The sequence below is a fragment of the Salmo salar genome, chromosome ssa03 (assembly GCF_905237065.1).
Source record: "Salmo salar chromosome ssa03, Ssal_v3.1, whole genome shotgun sequence".
NCBI lineage: Eukaryota > Metazoa > Chordata > Actinopteri > Salmoniformes > Salmonidae > Salmo > Salmo salar.
The window spans coordinates 70,410,391-70,431,049 of NC_059444.1; the positions used below are offsets into that span (position 1 = coordinate 70,410,391).

Genomic DNA, 20,659 nt, shown 5'->3' on the forward strand with positions numbered 1-20,659 from the left:
TGATGGATGTGGTGTGCCAAAGCTCCCCCTAGTCATTGGTAAATAAGTAAAGTGAGGTGTTGATGAACACCACCCTTTGAAGCCTGTGTGTGTGTGTGTGTGTGTGTGTGTGTGTGTGTGTGTGTGTGTGTGTGTGTGTGTGTGTGTGTGTGTGTGTGTGTGTGTGTGTGTGTGTGTGTGTGTGTGTGCGCGTGCGTGCGTGCGTGCGTGCGTGCGTGCGTGCGTGCGTGCGTGCGTGCGTGCGTGCGTGCGTCTTGGCAGAATCACTGATAGGCTAATGTCATTGGAATCCCATGATGAGCCCTGAGGGAAGATTTACTGTCACAGGTATCACTGCTCAGACAATAGCATGGCCATCCTGGTCATATAGACAATTCAAAGCCTCTGTTTGGATTTGTTACCTAACTGAACATGTTTCTATTCCACTTCATCTTTTTAAAATGTATTTACGATGTTCAGCAGAATACTCATACAGTGATTTGATAGATTGATGACATATCACAGTTTCTGAACAGATTTTGTGGGGTGTTAGTAAAATACAAATGTGTTCTTGTCTTTTAAGGAGCTGTAGTTTACTTGTCTGCCCTATTGTTGGCATGTGAACTGAACACAGCGCTGTCTAGTGGATCTGATATCCAGTGACCTTTCTGGATGAGTCAACAGAGGTGGCCCACTTAATGAACTGAAGCAGACACAAACATCTAGAGTGCTGGGACCTGACCTGCTATTCCATTCTGCTGGCATTACAGACCATATGTGGAGTTTTACTCAGAAAAGGAAAATATAGACAATTCCAAAAGGGCCTTGTGGTGGCCTTGTCATTTATTAAAGAGTAGAGTAACAATGGAAATACAGATGATAATTAAAAATGTTCCCTTTTAAAATCCAAGTCAAATTACATCAGTGACCACGGGAGCCAAAAAGCCTTAAACAGACAGCTTTCCCTAGAGCTCCTGGACTTACAAAAGTTGTGGAAGACATTTATGTGGTTTGATAACAGAAGTATTATTTTCTTTTTATATGTGTCTAAATTTAAATGGAAGGATACCGAAATGATTGAAGAGAAAAGTAAAATGTGTCTAAACTGAGTGAGCGGCTACAGTGTATTGTCATCCAGGTCTCTCTCTCTCACAGCAAGACAGCATTTAAAAATATTTTAAATAACAATCAGCAGGTTAAATTTGAAGGTATTAAATACTATTCAACATTGTCTTTTCTTTTCGTATCGCTTAATGTTTACTTGACAATGTCCCAGCAGTAACAGCCTTTCAATGTCCTCTACTTCCTTCCATCAGCCAAGGATATTATTGCACTGAGTAAACACTCTCAAGTCATCCATATTCATAGCTAATTCATTCATTTTTGCCTAAACCAAAGGCTGAGGGGGAGGCCCCAGGTAGGCTTCCCCCTCCCCAGAGGGAGGGATAGTCCATCAGCCTGAAGGTATGAAGGGGGAGGGGCTTGGGGCTCAGACCTCAGACTCCAGACTGGATACCCTGCCCCAGGTCTTTGGCACATAGGGACTGTTGACTCTTCTGGCTACCAGGACCTCCCTTCGATCCCTGCTTCCAGATCCGGGTAGGGGGGGCTCCTCCCGTGACCGCCCCACCGCACCCTCGTAGCCCCCAAACATATTGTTCTGGTACACTACCTGCCGGTCCCCCATACGGGGCAACAGGGCATTGTTGTTAGGGCAGTGGCTTGCACAGGGGAACAAGTGGCACATGTCCTTGTCGTAGAACGGGCCGGGCCCCTGGGGCAGCGGCCCCACGTATACCGGCAGGTCTGTGTAGGAGTTCAGGTAGGTGGAGTAGTGTCTGTGCACCACAGTGGAGGAGGAGCGCCGCAATGCGGCTGCGTTCTGCAGGATAGCCTCCCTGTAGGATGGTAACCGGGTGGACTGGGAGCACTTGAGCTTCTGCTGCTTGTAGGGGTAGGAACGCATATGGGCTGGGTCTAGGTAGGCAGGCTCAGCGGCCAGGGGGTAGCACAGGTTGTTCCCCTGGCTGCCGTACAGCTTGTGGGGCTTGGGGTTGGCCACCACTACGCGGGGGAACAGGTCAGGCATAGTGGAGGTGGAGGGCTTCTCGCCCAGCTGGCGAATCCTGTCACTGCTCCAGGTGGCCTTGAGAAAAGAGGCCTGGCGGTTGACCTTGTCCTTCCCCAGCAAGGGCACATCCTCCATTTCAGGCTCCAGGTAGGGCTTCAAGCAGGAGTTGCAGCTGCCGCTGCCGCTGGGGTAGTGGCCCCCCATACAGGCCAATGTTGATGCAGAAGGGGCATGGTTGTTCAGGAGGTGGTTGGCCCTCAGCTCAGCCAGACAGGAGGTTGGCTCATCATAGTCGTTCCTCCCCCTGGTGTCTTGGGCCTCAGAAAACACGTAGCTGTGGGACCTCTTCTTCCTGCCCATGTGGTCAGGGGGGTAGCTGAACTTCCGTCCCAGGGGCCGCTTGTGGTGTTCCACATAGATGTCAGGCACCTGGAACTCTCTGTAGGGGACAAACGGGGAGGTGGGGTGCCGGGGATGGCTCTCCACGTACAGCCTGCTGCTGTGGTGGGGGTGTGGGTTGTGACTGGAGGTGCTGGGGGGAGCAGGGTCCCTCATGGCGATGTGGGGGCTGCTGAGGCTGGAGATGGGTAGGGTCCTCTCGTAGAAGTGGTGGCTGCCACGGGCCGGAAGGGTGTAGCGGAGCGGGGTAGGCCGTGTCACCACCCTGGATTTGTCCAGCAGGGGCTGGGTGGCGCTGTCCGAGTAGTGGATGGGGAAGGTGGAAGCGAGCGCCCTCTGGGGGTAGGGCGAGTGGTTGTCTGTGATGCTGGAGATGTAGGGCAGGCGGCTGTGGCCCATGTCTATAGTGGTTGCCACCCGAGGCGGAAGGCCAACCCGCACATTGTCGGCTCCTCGCCGGCTCCAGTTCTCTATGGTCTTGGTGGCATTGTCCAGGGAGTTCTCCACTCTGGTCGAGGTCACGATGTCCTTGGCTGTCTGCAGCATCTTCAGCATGTTGGCCTGGGTGTAGTTGGTGGTGACATCAGGGTTCTGCAAGTTTCCGTTGCGGTCAGATTCCTCCACACCGTTGAAGCAGCTGTAGATTCCCTGCAGAGACAGCGAAGGAGGAGGAGATTAGCATCCATCAAAAAGCCTTGTCAGGTGTTGGAACAGATCCACATTTCTCACCCTACACAAAGTTTGACAAGATTAAATCCCACAGGTGTTAATTATCTTTGGCCATTGTTTCTAATCATGACTTTACAAAACATTATTGCTTGTGTTGATAACATTCACTTTGAGCAAATGCAATTTCTATTAACCTGTCTGACCAATGAAGTGAAGACAATTACACAGAGAAGTGTGAAAGCCAAATTAGATTCAGTATTGTCCAAAAGAGTTTATAGACAATATGTTTTGTTTTGAAAGCTTGTATGCATTCAGGTCGGTGTTAAACACACACAAAACTGTGCAAGACAGTAAATGAAAAAGCAGGAGCTGACCATGCACTTGCTAAATTAGTTTTCCAGTTTTTATTCGGACGGCTTTATGTTACTTTCAAATTGGGTCTCAGTCTAGAATGCTTAATCTCACCTCACCACTGTCAACACTGAGATGGATTGTTAATGGGCCTATTTAAATTCAATTTCAGATGGATCAGGACCGTAACAGTATTGCATGGTCTCCATAAATTAATTTTATGGCTTTTTACTCATTTTATTTTTGCATCAATTTTATTTTAGTGCCCTTGAAATATCCTGTTCATGTACACCTTTGACTTAGTGCATTACCAATATTTCCCAAGCATTACTGTGAGGCAAAAATCTAAGAAAGACTGAGAACTTTATGGTCAGGAAGTAGAAGATTTTTTTCTGCTGTGTTTGTGAAAAGAGAAACAACACATTTTGTGGTTTCTTAGACATTGCAAAATTATGCCGTTGTTGCTGCTTTCATTGAATTGTTGCTTACACTGTATGTAATTTCTTTATGGAATTCATTACTATAAAAAACGGGTTTGTACCTTAGATTAACAGATCAACTTTCCCATGGTGATTGGACCACATTCTCTCTGCAGAACCCAAGGCCTTCGCAATCTAAGACATGCCTCAGTGTGTACATCCCATTAGGCCTATGTACACCCCTGTCCCTCGGAAGAAGGATCAGCCACACCTACCCTGCTGATGGCGAGCAGGAAGTCGAGGCGTTCAGACTTGCGTACTGAGTGTCTCAGCTTCCAGTAGAGCAGATGTTCCCAGCTGAACACCAGGAGACTGAGCCCCATGGCCACCAGCAGCATGTAGAAGACGCCCGCCATGTTATCTATGTCCAGCTTACTGCTCATCACTTCCTTCTTCTCGTTACGACAGATCCCTGTGAGCCACACCGTCTGCAGCTTCTGTGTGTCACCTGCAGAGAGTGGGAAGAACAGAACACAGAGAGGCTTGAAGGTGTTCATTAAAACACTCTTGCGCCGGTTGTTGTCATTGTGTGTCAATGCCAATCTCACACCCTCATCACTCCCCTCGACACACCCTGACTCAGCATTTTACACTTGGATCACAGTCAAAACTCTATGTTACAGTACCTCTGAGTGATCCATGGTGCAATGTACGCCAGTATTTTCATTAAAGTTGAGTTTTTTCTAATCTTGAGGCTCTGCGGGCCTATACTAGCTTACTTGTGTGAGTTACGCATTTTTATCATTAATGGGCAGTTTACCAGTTTAGCAAATTTGTGAGTATTTGGGAACTAAAAGGATAAGTACACCTAAGAAGTACAATTAGCCGCCCATCCCACTCCACACGAGGTTAATTGTAATTTACCATCAGCTAGAAACTGGAGCAGGGCCAGGTCTATAGGACGTTTCCATCGGGACTCCTTCTGCAAGGCGATGCCGTAGCCAGTGGTGGCAAAGACCTTCCCACTGCCGATGGTCACCAGCTTACAGCCCTCGTCTTTACCTGCCATGTAGTTCAGCACAGCAGCGTCATAGATGAAGGCATCCAGTTTCCTATATATAATAACAATAGGGATTTATCTTGTGGGAAAATGCAATGATAGACAAATGTATTTTTAATTACTATTTAATTACCATGTAATAACTTATCTAATGAATTATAATTTCATCAAACATAAAATATTTACTTAGACATTTCAGAATGTGTTACGCTGATGTCTGTTTTCTGTCACTATAATGATTATTTACAGAGTGTTACCCTGATTTGAGGCTGTTGAGGGCGTCCTCCACACCCTTCTGGTTGTATTTGACCATGTGGGCATGCATCTCAGGGTAGTTGCTCCGGATGTTCCTCTCTGTGCTTCCATTTGGGACCGTACCAAAACGAAATGGTGGATACTGCTCCTGTGGCTTCTGGAACTGTTTGGGAAATGTAGAAGTTTGAATTATAAATGCATGAACAAGAAACATTTTGAACAGGATACCCAACATGTCTAGGAAGAATATATGCACTATTCATCATTTTTATATATTTTTTAAATATCAAATACATTGACATACTTGCATATTAAGTAATAACATTTTTTTTTTTCCACCCTCTCCTAAGGTCTGATGTCTCAACCCTTTTAGGTTCAAGATAGCACTTTATTTATAAGAGTGTATGATAGATATGCCAAGCAAACCCAGAGGAGTGAATATAAACCTCAAAGAAACGAACACAACGACACTGATGACCTTGTCCTTGACTACACTAGACCACTGTCTCTTTGATATCTGCCTGTACCCTCAAGTGCTGTTCACTCAATTAAGTGGTCAGCTAAGGTTACCCTCTCTATAATTCCTCTCTCAATTCGACAATTAGAGGGCACAATGAACAGAAATGAAGTCCAGGCCATACTTTCCAGAGAATTAGAAAATTACTTCTTCCCCCTTGACTGTAATAAAAACTCCTAATTTCTCCTTATTTTGCCATGCCCCTTTGACACAGAGTGGACCATGTTCATTTAAATACCCTGACTGTGCAATATACTGGAAATAAATTGTACTTGTTCATTAACGCAAATACTTCAGTGAGCGATAATTCCTAGTAACCTTGGCTTGTCAGAATGAGAGAAATGTCCTCTGAGCCATTTCACATGAATTAATGAGACCCTTGGTGCCAGTCTTATGCATCCCACGTCTCACTGCTGTCTGGTGGAGGAGCTGGAGAGATGACAGAGTGTTGTCCTCGTTCCCATTTGTCCTGTATCCTGTACACTGGCTGCATTAGGACACTCAGCCTGTGTTCCTCATCTCACCCAACAGACCAAGGTTACACTGCTGCTATGTGAATGAGGGAATGCTGTAGCAGTGTGATAGTGCCCCCAGGGCACAGGATGTCATACAGTGCTCTGTGTTGTAAATGCCTGTTGGGAAGCAGTGAAAACCCTGACTAAAAGTATGGATGACGGTTGACCCATAGAGCTTGAGTCTAGCTGGCCAAAGTTGTGTATAGGATTCTTACAAAAATCTGTTAACATCTGACAGCTTGTACAGAAAGGAGAGACTAGCACAGACAGGGTCTAAAGAGGGAGGTGCCTGTCTGTACATGATGTCACTCTGAGGAAATGGCAAGGTCTTGTCCATGCATGACTCCATGCCTGTGAAGTGAACAGTCCCAGGAGGAGAAACAATCATCTGTCACTACATAAACACCAGTTACTGTCCTTTAACCAGTTTGTATTCCGCACAAGCCTCTAGTTTGAAACACTTTCAGAGAACGTTCCTTTTTAGAGATCATACACCTCAATTTAAATGTTCCACCTGCAGTGTCCAGTCTGTCTATTCTCTCTGAGCTTCTGTGGAATCTGCCCTGGTTTTGATCTGTAGACTCACTGTCAAAAGACACTTTATGGGTTCTCGTCTTTTTTTCACAAAGTAGAGCTAATGGATTATGTGGGAAGAATATTAAATGAGTTCCCGGAATTATAATGAGCAGTGGACAGCTTGGTCTTTTCCCTCAAATGCCTCTCTAATCCCTCAGTGCCTTAAAGCAGAGAGTCTACAAATCATTTCTAACACTGAAGGTTTAACATGGATTTCCTTGTCAATACTGGTGTAGAGCACCTCCACAGGCCACACAAATATGCATAAGTTAATACTAGAATATATAATCACTGGCAGCTTGGCAAATCCACTGGTGTAATACAATCCAGGGGATTTTCACAGACATCATACCTAAAGACTTCAGGGATCTAATTTAATTTCACCACAGACGCTGGGTATCCTATTATGTTTTTAGTATGAGTGGAAAAAGTCACAGTCATGACATTGAGGCTTTGCCCGTGGTTATTTGTATTCTCTCAAACCGTTCGCAGCCAGGCACTGTTTGCTCATCAGAAATAGGCCACTCTATATTTTGCCTAAGCCTAACATCAAACACTACAGTATGTCCATAATTATTTTCCCTTTCAAAGACTGAACACAGACAGAATCACCAATGACTGATGAATCCTCCTACCTTTTTGTCACTCAGTCCAGAGACTGTGTCAGTGTATTGCTCCTGGATCATGAAGGCTGCCAGGTTGGCAGTGTAGGAGGCCAGGAAGATGACAGCGAAGAAGGCCCATACCAGGACCATGACCTTGCTGGTGGTGCCCTTGGGGTTCTCAATTGGAACAGAGTTGTTGAAGACGATGCCCCACAGCAGCCACACAGACTTCCCAATAGTGAAGGTGGGGCCTCCGGGATCTGGAGAAGACAGGATGGTGGTTGTGGTAAAGACAGAAGGGATTCAGAGCGGGCGTATATAACATGCGTTTGCATTCCATTTCAATGTCATTTAATATTTTCTGTGATATAATATAGAGTTCTTTCAACCTACTTTGCCGTGACTTTCTACCTTTGCTGATACGGGAGGGTAGAGGTAGAGGGAAAGGTGGTCGGAGCTGACACTCACCCTTGGCGCTCACCAGACTCCGGTTGTACCCCACAGGGCTGCAGTACTCAAAGATAAACACTGTGACAGCTACCACCGTTAAGCACATCACAAACATCATCACCCACACCGCCGGACTGTAGGGCTCTATAGAGGAGGAGGGAGAGAGGAATCAGAACACCTATAGAAGAATCAGAACATCTTTCTGGTAATTGTTGAAACCATGTGCTCTGACAGCTGCTTGCTAGATAATGGCTAGGACAACGTGGTATTGTATTACCATAGTAGCACACTGTCAGCAGCTTCTGAAAGGGATGCTCTTTAAGAAGTATTAAAGTAAGTAGCGTAGCCTTGAACGAGCCTTGAGCTTTTGCGAGTCGGAACCACTCATAGGAGAAGAATCTCCTGTTTCTGTAGCGTGAGGCAGCTTGTTGTACAATAAACTCAGTTTTGAGTTCTAAACTCTGTCCAGAGAAAGTACCATTTGCCATCTCTGTTTTCAGATGGTAAAACAAGCTTTTTTAAGCCAAGTCATTTGTTATCTCTGTAGAGAAACGTTTTGTTTGTTTACATGAGCAGGTTTAACATGCTCACCAAGAAAGGCAGAGGGTGAGACGGTCCCATTGCTCCTGGCGACCATCACACTGATCCCCGTCTCCACGAACGGCACGGAGAAGTCGATAATTTCTGAGCGCTCTTCGTTTATGGTCAGCGAGCCAATGGCCATGTCCGCCCGCTTGTATACCACCTAGGGAGAACGGAAGAGGACATTTTTATGACATAGAAAGTCTACAGTCTATATGTTCCATGATCTGTAATAAATCGAACACTGTAGTAGGTGGGATTAGGGATGCCCCCTGTTGACCTGTTTGATTCATTTTATCCATAAACATTGATATGCAAGACTTAAATCCCTGTAGGTGATATACAGTGTGTACAGTGTTATCCCTGATATACTACACAACCCATCCAGACAGATGCAGATAACAGCCCATGGCATCTACCCACCCATTCATGCAATGTCATCCATCATGCAATATCAATCCTAATTCCTAATCCATTAGATATTGTTGCATATAGCATAGACCTAATACCTGTTACATTAGTCCCTGACTCCGGCTGACAAATTGGGCATTGTAAACACTGGCATACCAGACACCCCCCGCAAGGCAGAGGGCCCACGAGCCATGGGGGCCCCACGAGCTCTTGGGGTCCATGCGCCTGCCATTGATGTCATCCTTTTGACAGTAACCCTCCAAAAAGTAATTCATAAAACTTTTACATTTTTCAGGAATGTGACTGAAAAAGTGATTTTTTTTTAATAAACTGATTAAAGGTATAATGGGATTACAGTGAACAAATGCTGTGGTCAAGGCTACGACGGCGCCATTGCAACGAGTGGCACTTACTCAGGTGTTCAAAAGCACATATCAGACTGAGAGCCTAATGCTTATTAGGTCGTTCTTCATCAGTTTTAGTTTATAAAATAATCTCTCTGCAGAAGTGACAGTTACAGAGATGGTAAAAAACAACTTGATTGCCATAGCAACATCAAGGAAACTGGGCAGAAGGGAGTTGTGCCAGTTTTGTAACATCTTTAATTGAGCCTCTCATTCTCCTTAATTGCCGGCCTCAAGATGTTAAAGAAAGAGATTAACTGTATAGGAAGCTATGGGGACAGGTCGTCTGGATACAGGACGGTCAATAAATTGGCAGATGCAAACAGATTATCATCTTTAGCAGACAACAGTTCCTGAGGGCTTGAACAACAAAAAATTGTTTGCAACTTCATTCATACTTGTGAATTGGCGTTTGACTTGTGTGGCTACAATATCAAGAGTCCCTTATCTCGGGTATATCTTGGCCTGCATCGTTCAAGACTAAGTTTAAATTGTGTGCAGCTGTCTTTCCTGACAGTCTCAGGAAAGACTGTCTGGGTTGGCAATACTCAGTACAGAAAAACAGTCTGGCCCGCAACCTGGACCTACAGGCTGTGGTGAAAACATTTACAGACAAAAAAAGGAGGACTTCAGGACACCAGGTTCAGGATCAAATTAAGGTAAATTTAATTGATTTAATGAAATTTACCTTGAATATTGCAGCCCATTTGTGTAGGCTATTAGCCAGACAAAACCCGCTGAGTTCAACAATAAAGAGTGACTGAATTTATCTTCAAGCCGATAACTTTTTTTACCTATAGTTAGGCTATTTGATGTGACATTTTAAAAAAGTTTATAAATAGCAGCTAAATACGGTATATAGTTATAGATAGTATACTGCATAATGAAACAATCCCTAGTAAGCTAGTGTTTTCAGGGTGGACTGATTGTATTATTTGGCATTATTGGTCTGGTTTTGTGCACAACTTTCTATCCAATCTGGGAGAGAGCGCGAGAACGTCTCATGTCATGCAGGTTAAGGTAGCCTATACAGGACAGTTGTATATTTAAAAAAAATCTATTGGTAGCTGATTAGTATGCTGTTGCATCTAATATTTATCTTACAATCTGCAATGGTTGAATTTCCAACTGTAATTACTGTAATTACATTATTGCCACGAGCCAGCAGTCTAAATATTACAGTGTATAGCTTTGTGAAATGTTAAGCTTAACATGAGAAAATGATGACGAAATAGGCCTACCAATAAACATTTATCCACTAGCTAATGCAAAGCTAAACCCTGGCACCACAGAAAGCCTATCATTGATTTGATAGGCATGCAGCTGCATAGACCTTGCGGAGATCCAGAGAAACTGCGGCATGCCAGTGGTTGTGAAGCTGATAACCCTATATAAAGGTTGTTGCTAGTCTAGTCAGAGTCAGTCCTGTTGTTCTACCCCTCCTTTCCCCGCAGTACGATATCTCCTCTTAATAACCTCTACTGACGTTTTCCCCTACACAACTGTAATGTTTAACATGCTGATGGACTCGCCAGTGGGTTTACAGTCCAGGCACTCTGCCTGGCATTGTGTCAGCCGTTACCGGTGCTACTGTGGCCAATGCCCCAGTGAGAACAATAGCTTCCCTGAAAACTAATGTTGTAACCTCAAACTCTTCCGGAACACGGTCAGCAAGAAGAATGAACTTTCAACAACTTCCTTCTGGAAAACTTCCCTGGTTTTCCAGAAATGATGGTTGGAGGATTCCAGATCTCCTGCTTATGCCCTCCTGATTCTGAGAATACACCAATGGGATTTTGGGAAAACCAGGGAGTTTATTGAATGTTGCAACCCTACACTCTAGTCTAGTTTCCCTTTATTTGGATTTGGACCATAATACCTATTTGTTTTTATTAAGGGCAATTAATTCATTGTTATTCATGACTTTTTCTTTTTAATGTTTATCTGAACTCAGCGCCAACATTGTCACACCCTGATCTGTTTCACCTGTCTTTGTGCTTGTCTCCACCCCCTCCAGGTGTTGCCCATTTTCCCCATTATGTGTATTTATACCTGTGTTCTCTGTTTGTCTGTTGCCAGTTTGTCTTGTCTCGTCAAGCCTACCAGCGTTTTCCCGTACTCCTGTTTTCTCTCTAGTCCATGTTTTCTTTTTCCCCCGGTTTTGACCATTCTGCCTGCCCTGAGCCTGCCTGCCGTTCTGTACCTTTCGGACTCTGCTCTAGATTACTGACCTCTTCCTGCCCTTGACCTATCGTTTGCCTGCCCCCTGTTTTTGTAATAAATGTTTGTTACTTCGAACTGTCTGCATCTGGGTCTTATCATGAGGTCTGATAAACATAAACCTAAATCATGTCAAGAATTGAAACACGACCACTTTTGAATGGTGTCTCTGAGCTCAGAGGAGGCAGAAAATGCTCTGTCATCAGTTATATGAAATGGGGCTAAATTGATCATATTTATTTTACAGTTATAGGAAATGTGAAATCTTACAGTAAGTCATTTATAATTTGATTGTTACTATATTTAGAAAGCATTTCAGTCATTTCAAGCCCTATTCCCACACTTTTGATGAATAGGAAAAAAAATCATATATGGTTTTTAATATTTTAATAATATTTGTACTATATACTTGAGCTTGTCCTCAAAATCCACCTCAGCAATTTATAACACCTTTTTACCAAAAAGGTGAGTGCCAGACATTTCTAGAACTATGCAGCATCACTAGTTATTGTTTATGGCCATCTCATGAGAAATAATTACTTTTGGGTATGTCTATATAAATGGAAATAAAAGTTTTGTATTATCCTTCAATTTAATTGGCTAAATCTAATGTATTTAATATGCTAACTTTTTAGCAGGTGGCTAATTATAATGCTTGTTAGAATAACCATCATCTCCTTACCTCTCCGATCATGCCGTTCCAACTGCCTCTGACCAGCTTGCCGTGCTTCCCGTTGGTGACCAGGTAGAGGTCGTATGAGAATTTGGTGGTGCGGGACAGCTTCTTCAGGATGTCTATGCAGAAACCCTTACAGCACAGTTTGGTGTAGGGCTCAGTATGACCTACAATACTGGGGAGACAGAGGACAAAATAATACACTAGAATAGTAAAGATTTCCAAAGCCTTCAACAGTAGCAATTTTATCACTTCTACTGTGACCTGGGTTAACACTAGAAGAGCTAACCCAGCAAACCAAAATTGGTTCTGTGAAAGTTACCAGAACATTCATTAGGTTGCGGCAACTGTTCTCATAAAACAAAAACTGTCCAGTCGTGCTGATGATTCAGGAATGTTTGTATAAAACATTTGCTCGATGTTGCAAGAACATTCCTAGAACGCATTTAATCTCTTCTTTAAAGGTTCTCAGAATGTTTTTTAGGTTGTGGGAACAATCTGGTGAGAACATTGTGGGGCCATAAGAAAAGATATGTTCCCAAAACACAAAATCTGTCCAGTTGTGCAGATAATTCTGTTTCTTTTAGGATAAAAAAAATACAAAGTATGCTCAGTTGTGATAACATGCATACAATGTTTAAGTTAGGTTGCACAGCACATTCCTATAATGTTGTAAGAATGTTGACAGAACACCTGGTATAAGTTCTTTAACCTCCCTGGGCAAGGTGGGACGTTTGCGTCCCACCTAGTCAACAGCCATTGGAATCGTGTGGTGCGAAATACAAATACCTCATAAATGCTATAACTTCAATTTCTCAAACATATGACTATTTTACACCATTTTAAAGACAAGACTCTCGTTAATCTAACCACACTGTCCGATTTCAAAAAGGCTTTACAGCGAAAGCAAAACATTAGATTATGTCAGGAGAGTACCCTGCCAAAAATAATCACACAGCCATTTTCAAAGCAAGCATATATGTCACAAAAACCCAAACCACAGCTAAATGCAGCACTAACCTTTGATGATCTTCATCAGATGACACTCCTAGGACATTATGTTATACAATACATGCATGTTTTGTTCAATCAAGTTCATATTTATATCAAAAAACAGCTTTTTACATTAGCATGTGATGTTCAGAACTAGCATACCCACTGCAAACTTCCGGTGAATTTACTAAATTACTCATGATAAACGTTTACAAAATACATAACAATTATTTTAAGAATTATAGATACAGAACTCCTTTATGCAATCGCGGTGTCAGATTTTAAAATAGCTTTTCGGCGAAAGCACATTTTGCAATATTCTGAGTAGATAGCCCGGCCATCATGGCTAGATAATTTGACACCCACCAAGTTTGGCCCTCACCAAACTCAGATTTACTATAAGAAAAATTGGATTACCTTTGCTGTTCTTCGTCAGAATGCAGTCCCAGGACTTCTACTTCAACAACAAATGTTGTTTTGGTTCGAAATAATCCATAGTTATATTGAAATAGCTCCGTTTTGTTCATGCGTTCAGGTAACTATCCGAAGGGTGACGCGCGGGCGTATTTCGTGACAAAAAAAATCAAAATATTCCATTACCGTACTTCGAAGCATGTCAAACGCTGTTTAAAATAAATTTTTATGCGATTTTTCTCGTAAAATAGCGATAATATTCCAACCGGGCGACGTTGTATTCGTTCAAAGACTGAAAGAACAAAATGGAGAATTCAGATGAACGCGCATCTCCAGTGTCACTGTCCCCAGGCAGGCCAGTAAGAAACAGAGCTGCTGTACTTAGCCCAGAGACTGCAGAGCTCTCATTCCACTTTCTGTCGCCTTCTGAGAGCCAATGGAAGCCTTAGAAAATGTCACGTTACAGCAGAGATGCTGTATTTTTGATAGAGATAACCTAGAAGGACAACAAATTGTCAGACAGGGCACTTCCTGCATGGAATCTTCTCAGGTTTTGGCCTGCCATATGAGTTCTGTTATACTCACAGACTAATATATGCATATTCTAGTTTCTGGGCAGGAGTAGTAACCAGATTAAATCGGGTACGTTTTTTATCCGGCCGTGCAAATACTGCCCCCTAGCCCCTACAGGTTCCCAGAACATTTAATTAAGTTATGGGAGTTGTCTGGGATGTTGCAAGAATATTCTTGTGATATTCATACAGGATGGAAAAAACATTCCCAGTGTTGCACAATTTCCAAATAAGTCAGTTTTTATGACGTTCATAGCATATTTATTTTAGGTTTAACATAATATTCCATTGAGGTTCACACAATATACATTTGACCTTGCCTTGAAGGTCCTCAGAAATGTTCAAAAATGTTATATTTAAGTTTTACCTAATATTACCACAACATTCTCAGCATGAGAATTTGTAGCTCCTTAAAGCATGATAAAGCAGACTGGAATACATCCCCATTATGTTTTATCTTCTGATTTAATGGCAATTTGCATTTGAAGGTGATCTAGAGTCACATGGCATGTTAATTTCTTTCAAAGGACATTGAACATTAACACATTATTTAATTCAGTCGCACATGACTCCAACACCATCGTTAAGTTTGCAGATGACACGACTGTGGTAGGGCTGATCACCGATGATGATGAGACAGCCACAGGGAGGAAGTCAGAGACCTGGCAGTGTGGTGCAAGCACAACAACTTTTCCCTCAACGTCAGCAAGACAAAAGAGCTGATCGTGGACTACAGGAAACGGAGAACCGAGCACACCCCCATTCACATCGACGGGGCTGTAGTGGACCGGGTCGAGAACTCCAAGTTCCTCGGTGTCCACATCACTAAGGACCTATCATGGTCCAAACACACCGACACAATTGTGAAGAGGGCACGACAACGCCTCTTCCCCCTCAGGAGGCTGAAAAGATTTGGCATGGGCCCTCAAAAAGTTATACAGCTGCACCATCGAGAGCATTTGACTGCCTGATCACCGCTTGGTATGGCAACTGCTTGGCATCCGACCGCAAGGCGCTACAGAGGAGAGTGCGTATAGCCCAGTACATCACTGGGGCCGAGCTCCCTGACACCCAGGACCTCTATATCAGGCGGTGTCAGAGGAAGTTGTCAAAGACTCCAGCCACCCAAGTCATAGACGGTAAGTGAGTATTTCACAGTAAAGTCTACACATGTTGTATTCAGTGCATGTGACAAGTACAATTTTAATTTGATCATAGGACATTTCATATGTTGACAATCTGCACATGTGGGTTCTGAACCTGCAATGTTCGGTTCTCAAGCCAGGTCTTTTATCCTCTGCAACACCAGGGAAGCTCTCTTACATTTTCTTTTTTCAGCATATAGCCATGGCAGTGTGGTCAGTCAGGAATTCCATTCTTCCTTTTTAGTTTTCTTAGACGTGTCACGTCCTGGCCAGTATAAGGTTAATTGTTTTTGTAGTTTGGTCAGGACGTGGCAGAGGGTATTTGTTTTATGTGGTTCGGGGTGGTGTGTTTGTGTAAAGGGTGTTTGATTTAGTATTTCCGGGTTTTTGGTTGATGGTCTATGTGTTTGTATTCTATGGTTAGTCTGGTGTGTGTGTTTCTATGTTTGGTTAATTGGGGTTGGGACTCTCAGTTGAAGGCAGGTGTTGTCTATCTGCCTTTGATTGAGAGTCCCATATATTAGGGTGTGTTTGTGTGTGTGATTTGTGGGTGATTGTTCTGTGTTGAGCCTATGCTTTGCAGACTGTCAGTTTATCGTTCGTTTTCTTGTTTGTTATTTTGTATTAGTTTTGATTGAATTAAATGTTCAAATTGAACAACTGCACACCTGCTGCGTATTGGTCTACCTTTTCCGACGATGATTTCGTTATATCGTCAGAAGACGAAGAAATCCGTGACAAGACGTGACTAAGCCAGGGAAATACTGGTAGCTGGGTTATACACCATCACATCACCCATCCTCTTTATATGCTGCGTACTTGGGGGCCCAAATTTACAAAGTATCCAAGACTATGAGTGCTGATCTAGGATCACGTTTGCTTTTCAGATCGTGAAAAATAGGGCAGGGGGACCATGGGAAGCGTCGCAAAATAGGAATTATATCGGATGTGTTTTTGATAAGTTGAACAGTCAATTTTTACACAACGCAATTTTTTTTACGGTTAGTCTAAATTCTGCATTTCTGTTGGATTTATACATTTGTATGAAATAAAGACTATCTTTTAGTAGATTATATCTGAGCCTCAATTTCATTAAAAAAAAAGAAACATGGTTAAAGAAAATGTGGGATTGAACCTGCAATCTTGCAGCCAAATCATTAACCATGTGCCACCAGGAGATAGCTGTGGTATTGTGGGGGTTTTCAGTCTAATATGGTCAATCAGGACACAGAACACAATTTCTGAGTTATTAAAAATGTTCCCATCCTATTCATAGTACGTGTAAAATATGGTTGTATTTCTATGATTAAATGTTGTTCAAATGAAATAATGTGCATTTTGTCAACATATGAAGTGTAAAAAATATGGTTGTCTTTGTAGGATAAACACTGTTCAAATGTCCTATTAATCAATTAAAATGCCATGTATTACCTTATAGTGGGCCTACAATATCTCACGCCCTGATCTGTTTCTCCTGTCCTTGTGATTGTCTTCACCCCCTCCAGGTGTCGCTTATTTTCCCCAGTGTATTTATCCCTGTGTTTCCTGTCTCTCTGTGCCAGTCTTGTATGTTTCCAAGTCAACCAGCGTTGTTCCCGTTCTCCTGCTTTTTGCATTCTCCTTTTTATAGTTCTCCTGGTTTTGACCCTTGCCTGTTTCTGGACTTTGTACCCGTCTGCCTGACCATTCTGCCTGCCTTGACCACGAGCCTGTCTGCCACTCTGTACTTCCTGGATTCTGATCTGGTTTTGACCTTTTTGCCTGGCCATGACCATTCTCTTGCCTACCCCTTTGGATGAATAAAAATTAAGACTCCAACAATCTGGCTCCTGTGTCTGCATTTGGGTCTCGCCTTGTGCCTTGATAAATAGTCTCAAATTTGGACTCATCAGACCAAAGTACAGATTTCAACGGGTCTAATGTCCATTGCTTGTGTTTCTTGGCCCAAGCAAGCCTCTTCTTATTATTGGTGTCTTTTAGTAGTGGTATCTTTGCAGCAATTTGACCATGAAGACCTGATTCACACAGTCTCCTCTGAACAGTTGATCTAGAGATGTCTCTGTTACTTGAACTCCGTAACTCTGGGTTTTCCTTTCCTGTGGCGGTCCCCATGAGAGCCAGTTTCATCATAGTGCTTGATGGTTTTTGCGACTGCACTTGGAGAATCTTTCAAAGTCCTTGAAATGTTCCGGATTGATTGACATTCATGTCTTAAAGTAATGATGGATGGTCATTTCTCTTTGCTTATTTGAGCTGTTATTGCCATAGTATGGACTTAGTCTTTTACCAAATAGGACTATTTTCTGTATACCACCCCTACCTTGTCACAACACAACTGATTGGCTCAAACGCATTAAGAAGAAAAGAAATTCCACAAATTAACTTTTAACAAGGCACACCTGATAATTGAAATGCTTTCCAGGTGACTACCTCATGAAGCTGGATGAGAGAATGCCAAGAGTGTGCAAAGCTGTCTTCAAGGCAAAGGGTGGCTACTTTGAAGAATCTCAAATATGAAATATGTTTGGATTTGTTTAACACTCTTTTGCTTACTACATGATTCCATATGTGTTATTTCATAGTTTTGATGTCCTCACTATTATTCTACAATGTAGAAATAAAGATAAACCCTTGAATGAGTTGGTGTGTCCAAACTTTTGACTGGTACTGTATATATTCTGCGTGAACATCATAAAAACGTACTTATTTGAAAATTGTGGACCATTATGCAACATTGTGGAAATGTTCTGTGCAACCTTCGTGAATATATCACAAAATATTTCTTGCAACGTTACGTGAATGTCCTGTGAAACCTAAGTTAAACATTGTATGAATGTCATCACAACTGAGCATATTTTGTGTTTTAGGAACCTGTTTCTTCGAATGTATCCACACTGTTCCAACAACCGAATGAAATGTTCTGGAAACCTTTAAAGAACTCAGAAAGGCTGTTCTGTTGACATTTTTGCAACATCAAAGGAATGTTTTGTGCACCCTGATACAAACATTATCTGAATGTCAGCACAACTGGACAGTTTTAGTGTTTTGGGAACCTATCTCTTGTCATATCCCCACAATGTAATCAATCATTCTGTGTAGATGTAATTCTGTGTGATTATTTAGGTATTTAGTAAATAAATAATTAAACCAAATTTTGTATTGCTGATTCAACTTGTTAGCCAGGGTTCGTAAAGATAACCAAGAATTTACAACTTTCAGATGAGACGAAATAAGGTGAAGATTAAATATATATATTTATTTTTTTATTTTTATTGACTGCTACTGATGTAAAAGATTACTAGGTCTTAATAAGAGTTTATTCGGAAGATAACAGCTCTATAAACATTATTTCGTGGTGCCCCGACTATTCTGGGAAATTTAATCGAACCAGTTTTGGCTTGCTGGGATAACATTACTGGTACATTGTGTTATTACATTACCTGGAAACATAGTGAGAACTTTTGGGGAATGTCCTGTGGTGGTTGATACATATGTTGTTCACAACATTTTAGTGAATGTTAGGAGAATATTACAAGGATATTTAATTTAAAACATAAAATTGTATAAATATATAAAAAAAACATTCATTAAATTATTTTGGAATGTTATCAACCCTAACTGGAACTTAAAGGGAATCTTTGCTAATGTTCGGGAAATGTTCACAGTTTGCTTGGAAGTGTGTCATTTTGACTCAATATGAATTTAAAATTGAAATATCTCTACCATTTTTGAAGTCATCCCCCACTCCGTACTTGACTTTTAAGAGTCACATGCAGGTAAAACGTTTTAAGCGTTTGGAGACATGAGCTCTATTTCAAAATATCACTTTTTCCAAGAATAACCACTGTTCCAGGAGCTCCACACTTGAGCATGAGGCAACAGATATCCTACAGTAACATAAACTCATGAAAATTATATACTTTGTTCTTTGAAATAATACTTTTTTCATTATCCAAGGCCTTCATTTACACAACCCAAATATTTTTTTCCCGATAGCATATATGAAATGTATGATCATATCTCCCTCAATGTGATCAAGACAAAGGAGATGATTGCGGACTACAGGAAAAGGAGGACCGAGCACACCCCCATTCTCATCTGTAGTGGAGATGGTTGAGAGCTTCAATTCCTTGGTGTCCACATCACCAACAAACTATCATGGTCCAAACACACCAAGACAGTCATGAAGAGGGCACGACAAAGCCTATTCCCCCTCAGGTGACTGAACAGATTTGGCATGGGTCCTCAGATCCTCAAAAAGTTCAAAAAGCTCAAAAAGTTCTACAGCTGCACCATCGAGAGCATCCTGACTGGTTGCATCACTGCCTGGTATGGCAACTGCTCAGCCGCTGACCGCAAGGCACTACAGAGGCCAGCCACCCTAGTCATAGACTGTTCTCTCTGCTACTGCACGGTAAGTGGTACCGGAGCGCCAAGTCTAGGTCCAAAAGGCTTCTTACCAGCTTCTACCCCCAAGCCATAAGACTCCTGAACAGCTAATCAAATGTCTCCACAGACTTTGCATTTTACACTGCTGCTACTCTCTGTTAATTATCTATGCATAATCACTTTAACTCTACCTACATGTACATATTACCTCAATTACCTCGACTAACCTGTGCCCCCGCACATTGACTCTGTACCAGTACCCCCTGTATATAGCTTCGCTACTGTTATTTTACTGCTGCTCTTTAATAATTTTTTATTTGTATTTTTTACTTATCTATGTTTTACTTAAAATCTCTTTAGGATCGGCCCCTTTTTAAAATGACGAACCCAAATCTAACTGCCTGACCTCAGGCCCTGAAGGAAGGATATGCATATTCTTGGTACCATTTCAAAGGAAACACTGTGAAAGGAATGTGAAAGGAATGTAGGAGAATATAACACAATAGATCTGGTAAAAGATAATACAAGAAAAAAAACATTATTTTGTAATTTTTTTTAACCATCATCTTTGAAATGCAAGAGAAAGGCCACAATGTATTATTCCAGCCCAGATGCAATTTAGATTTTGGCCACTAGATGGCAGCAGTGCATGTGCAAAGTTTTAGACTGATCCATTGAACCATGACATTTCTGTTCAAAATTTTGTATCAAGACTGCCCAAATGTGCCTAATTTGTTTATTAGTAACTTTTCGTGTTAAAAATTGTGCACTCTCCTCAAACAATAGCATGGCATTCTTTCACTGTAATAGCTACTGTAAATTGGACAGTACAGTTAGATTAACAGGAATTTAAGCTTTCTACCTGGGAAATGTTCTTGTTATTTACAACCTCATGCTAATCGCATTAGCCAACGTTAGCTCAACCGTCCCGTGGACGTGACACCGATCCCGAAGAAGTTTTAACACTTATTTTTCTTAAAACTGCAT

At 42.2% G+C, this 20,659-nt stretch overlaps 1 protein-coding gene across 1 annotated transcript in view; it reads right to left on the reverse strand.

Annotated features, from left to right (window-relative positions):
* Window positions 1-808: 808 nt before the first annotated feature.
* Window positions 809-20,659, reverse strand: part of LOC106606927 (glutamate receptor ionotropic, NMDA 2C-like) — a 72,276-nt gene continuing 52,425 nt past the window's right edge. Inside the window, exons 6-13 of the mRNA XM_045715238.1 lie at window positions 12,166-12,334; window positions 8,458-8,611; window positions 7,885-8,010; window positions 7,447-7,676; window positions 5,206-5,366; window positions 4,813-5,000; window positions 4,164-4,396; window positions 809-3,097 (exon numbers count right to left, since the gene is read on the reverse strand). Coding sequence (XP_045571194.1) covers window positions 1,469-3,097; window positions 4,164-4,396; window positions 4,813-5,000; window positions 5,206-5,366; window positions 7,447-7,676; window positions 7,885-8,010; window positions 8,458-8,611; window positions 12,166-12,334 — 2,890 coding nt within the window. The 3' untranslated portion in view covers window positions 809-1,468. The remainder of the gene's footprint in view (window positions 3,098-4,163; window positions 4,397-4,812; window positions 5,001-5,205; window positions 5,367-7,446; window positions 7,677-7,884; window positions 8,011-8,457; window positions 8,612-12,165; window positions 12,335-20,659) is intronic.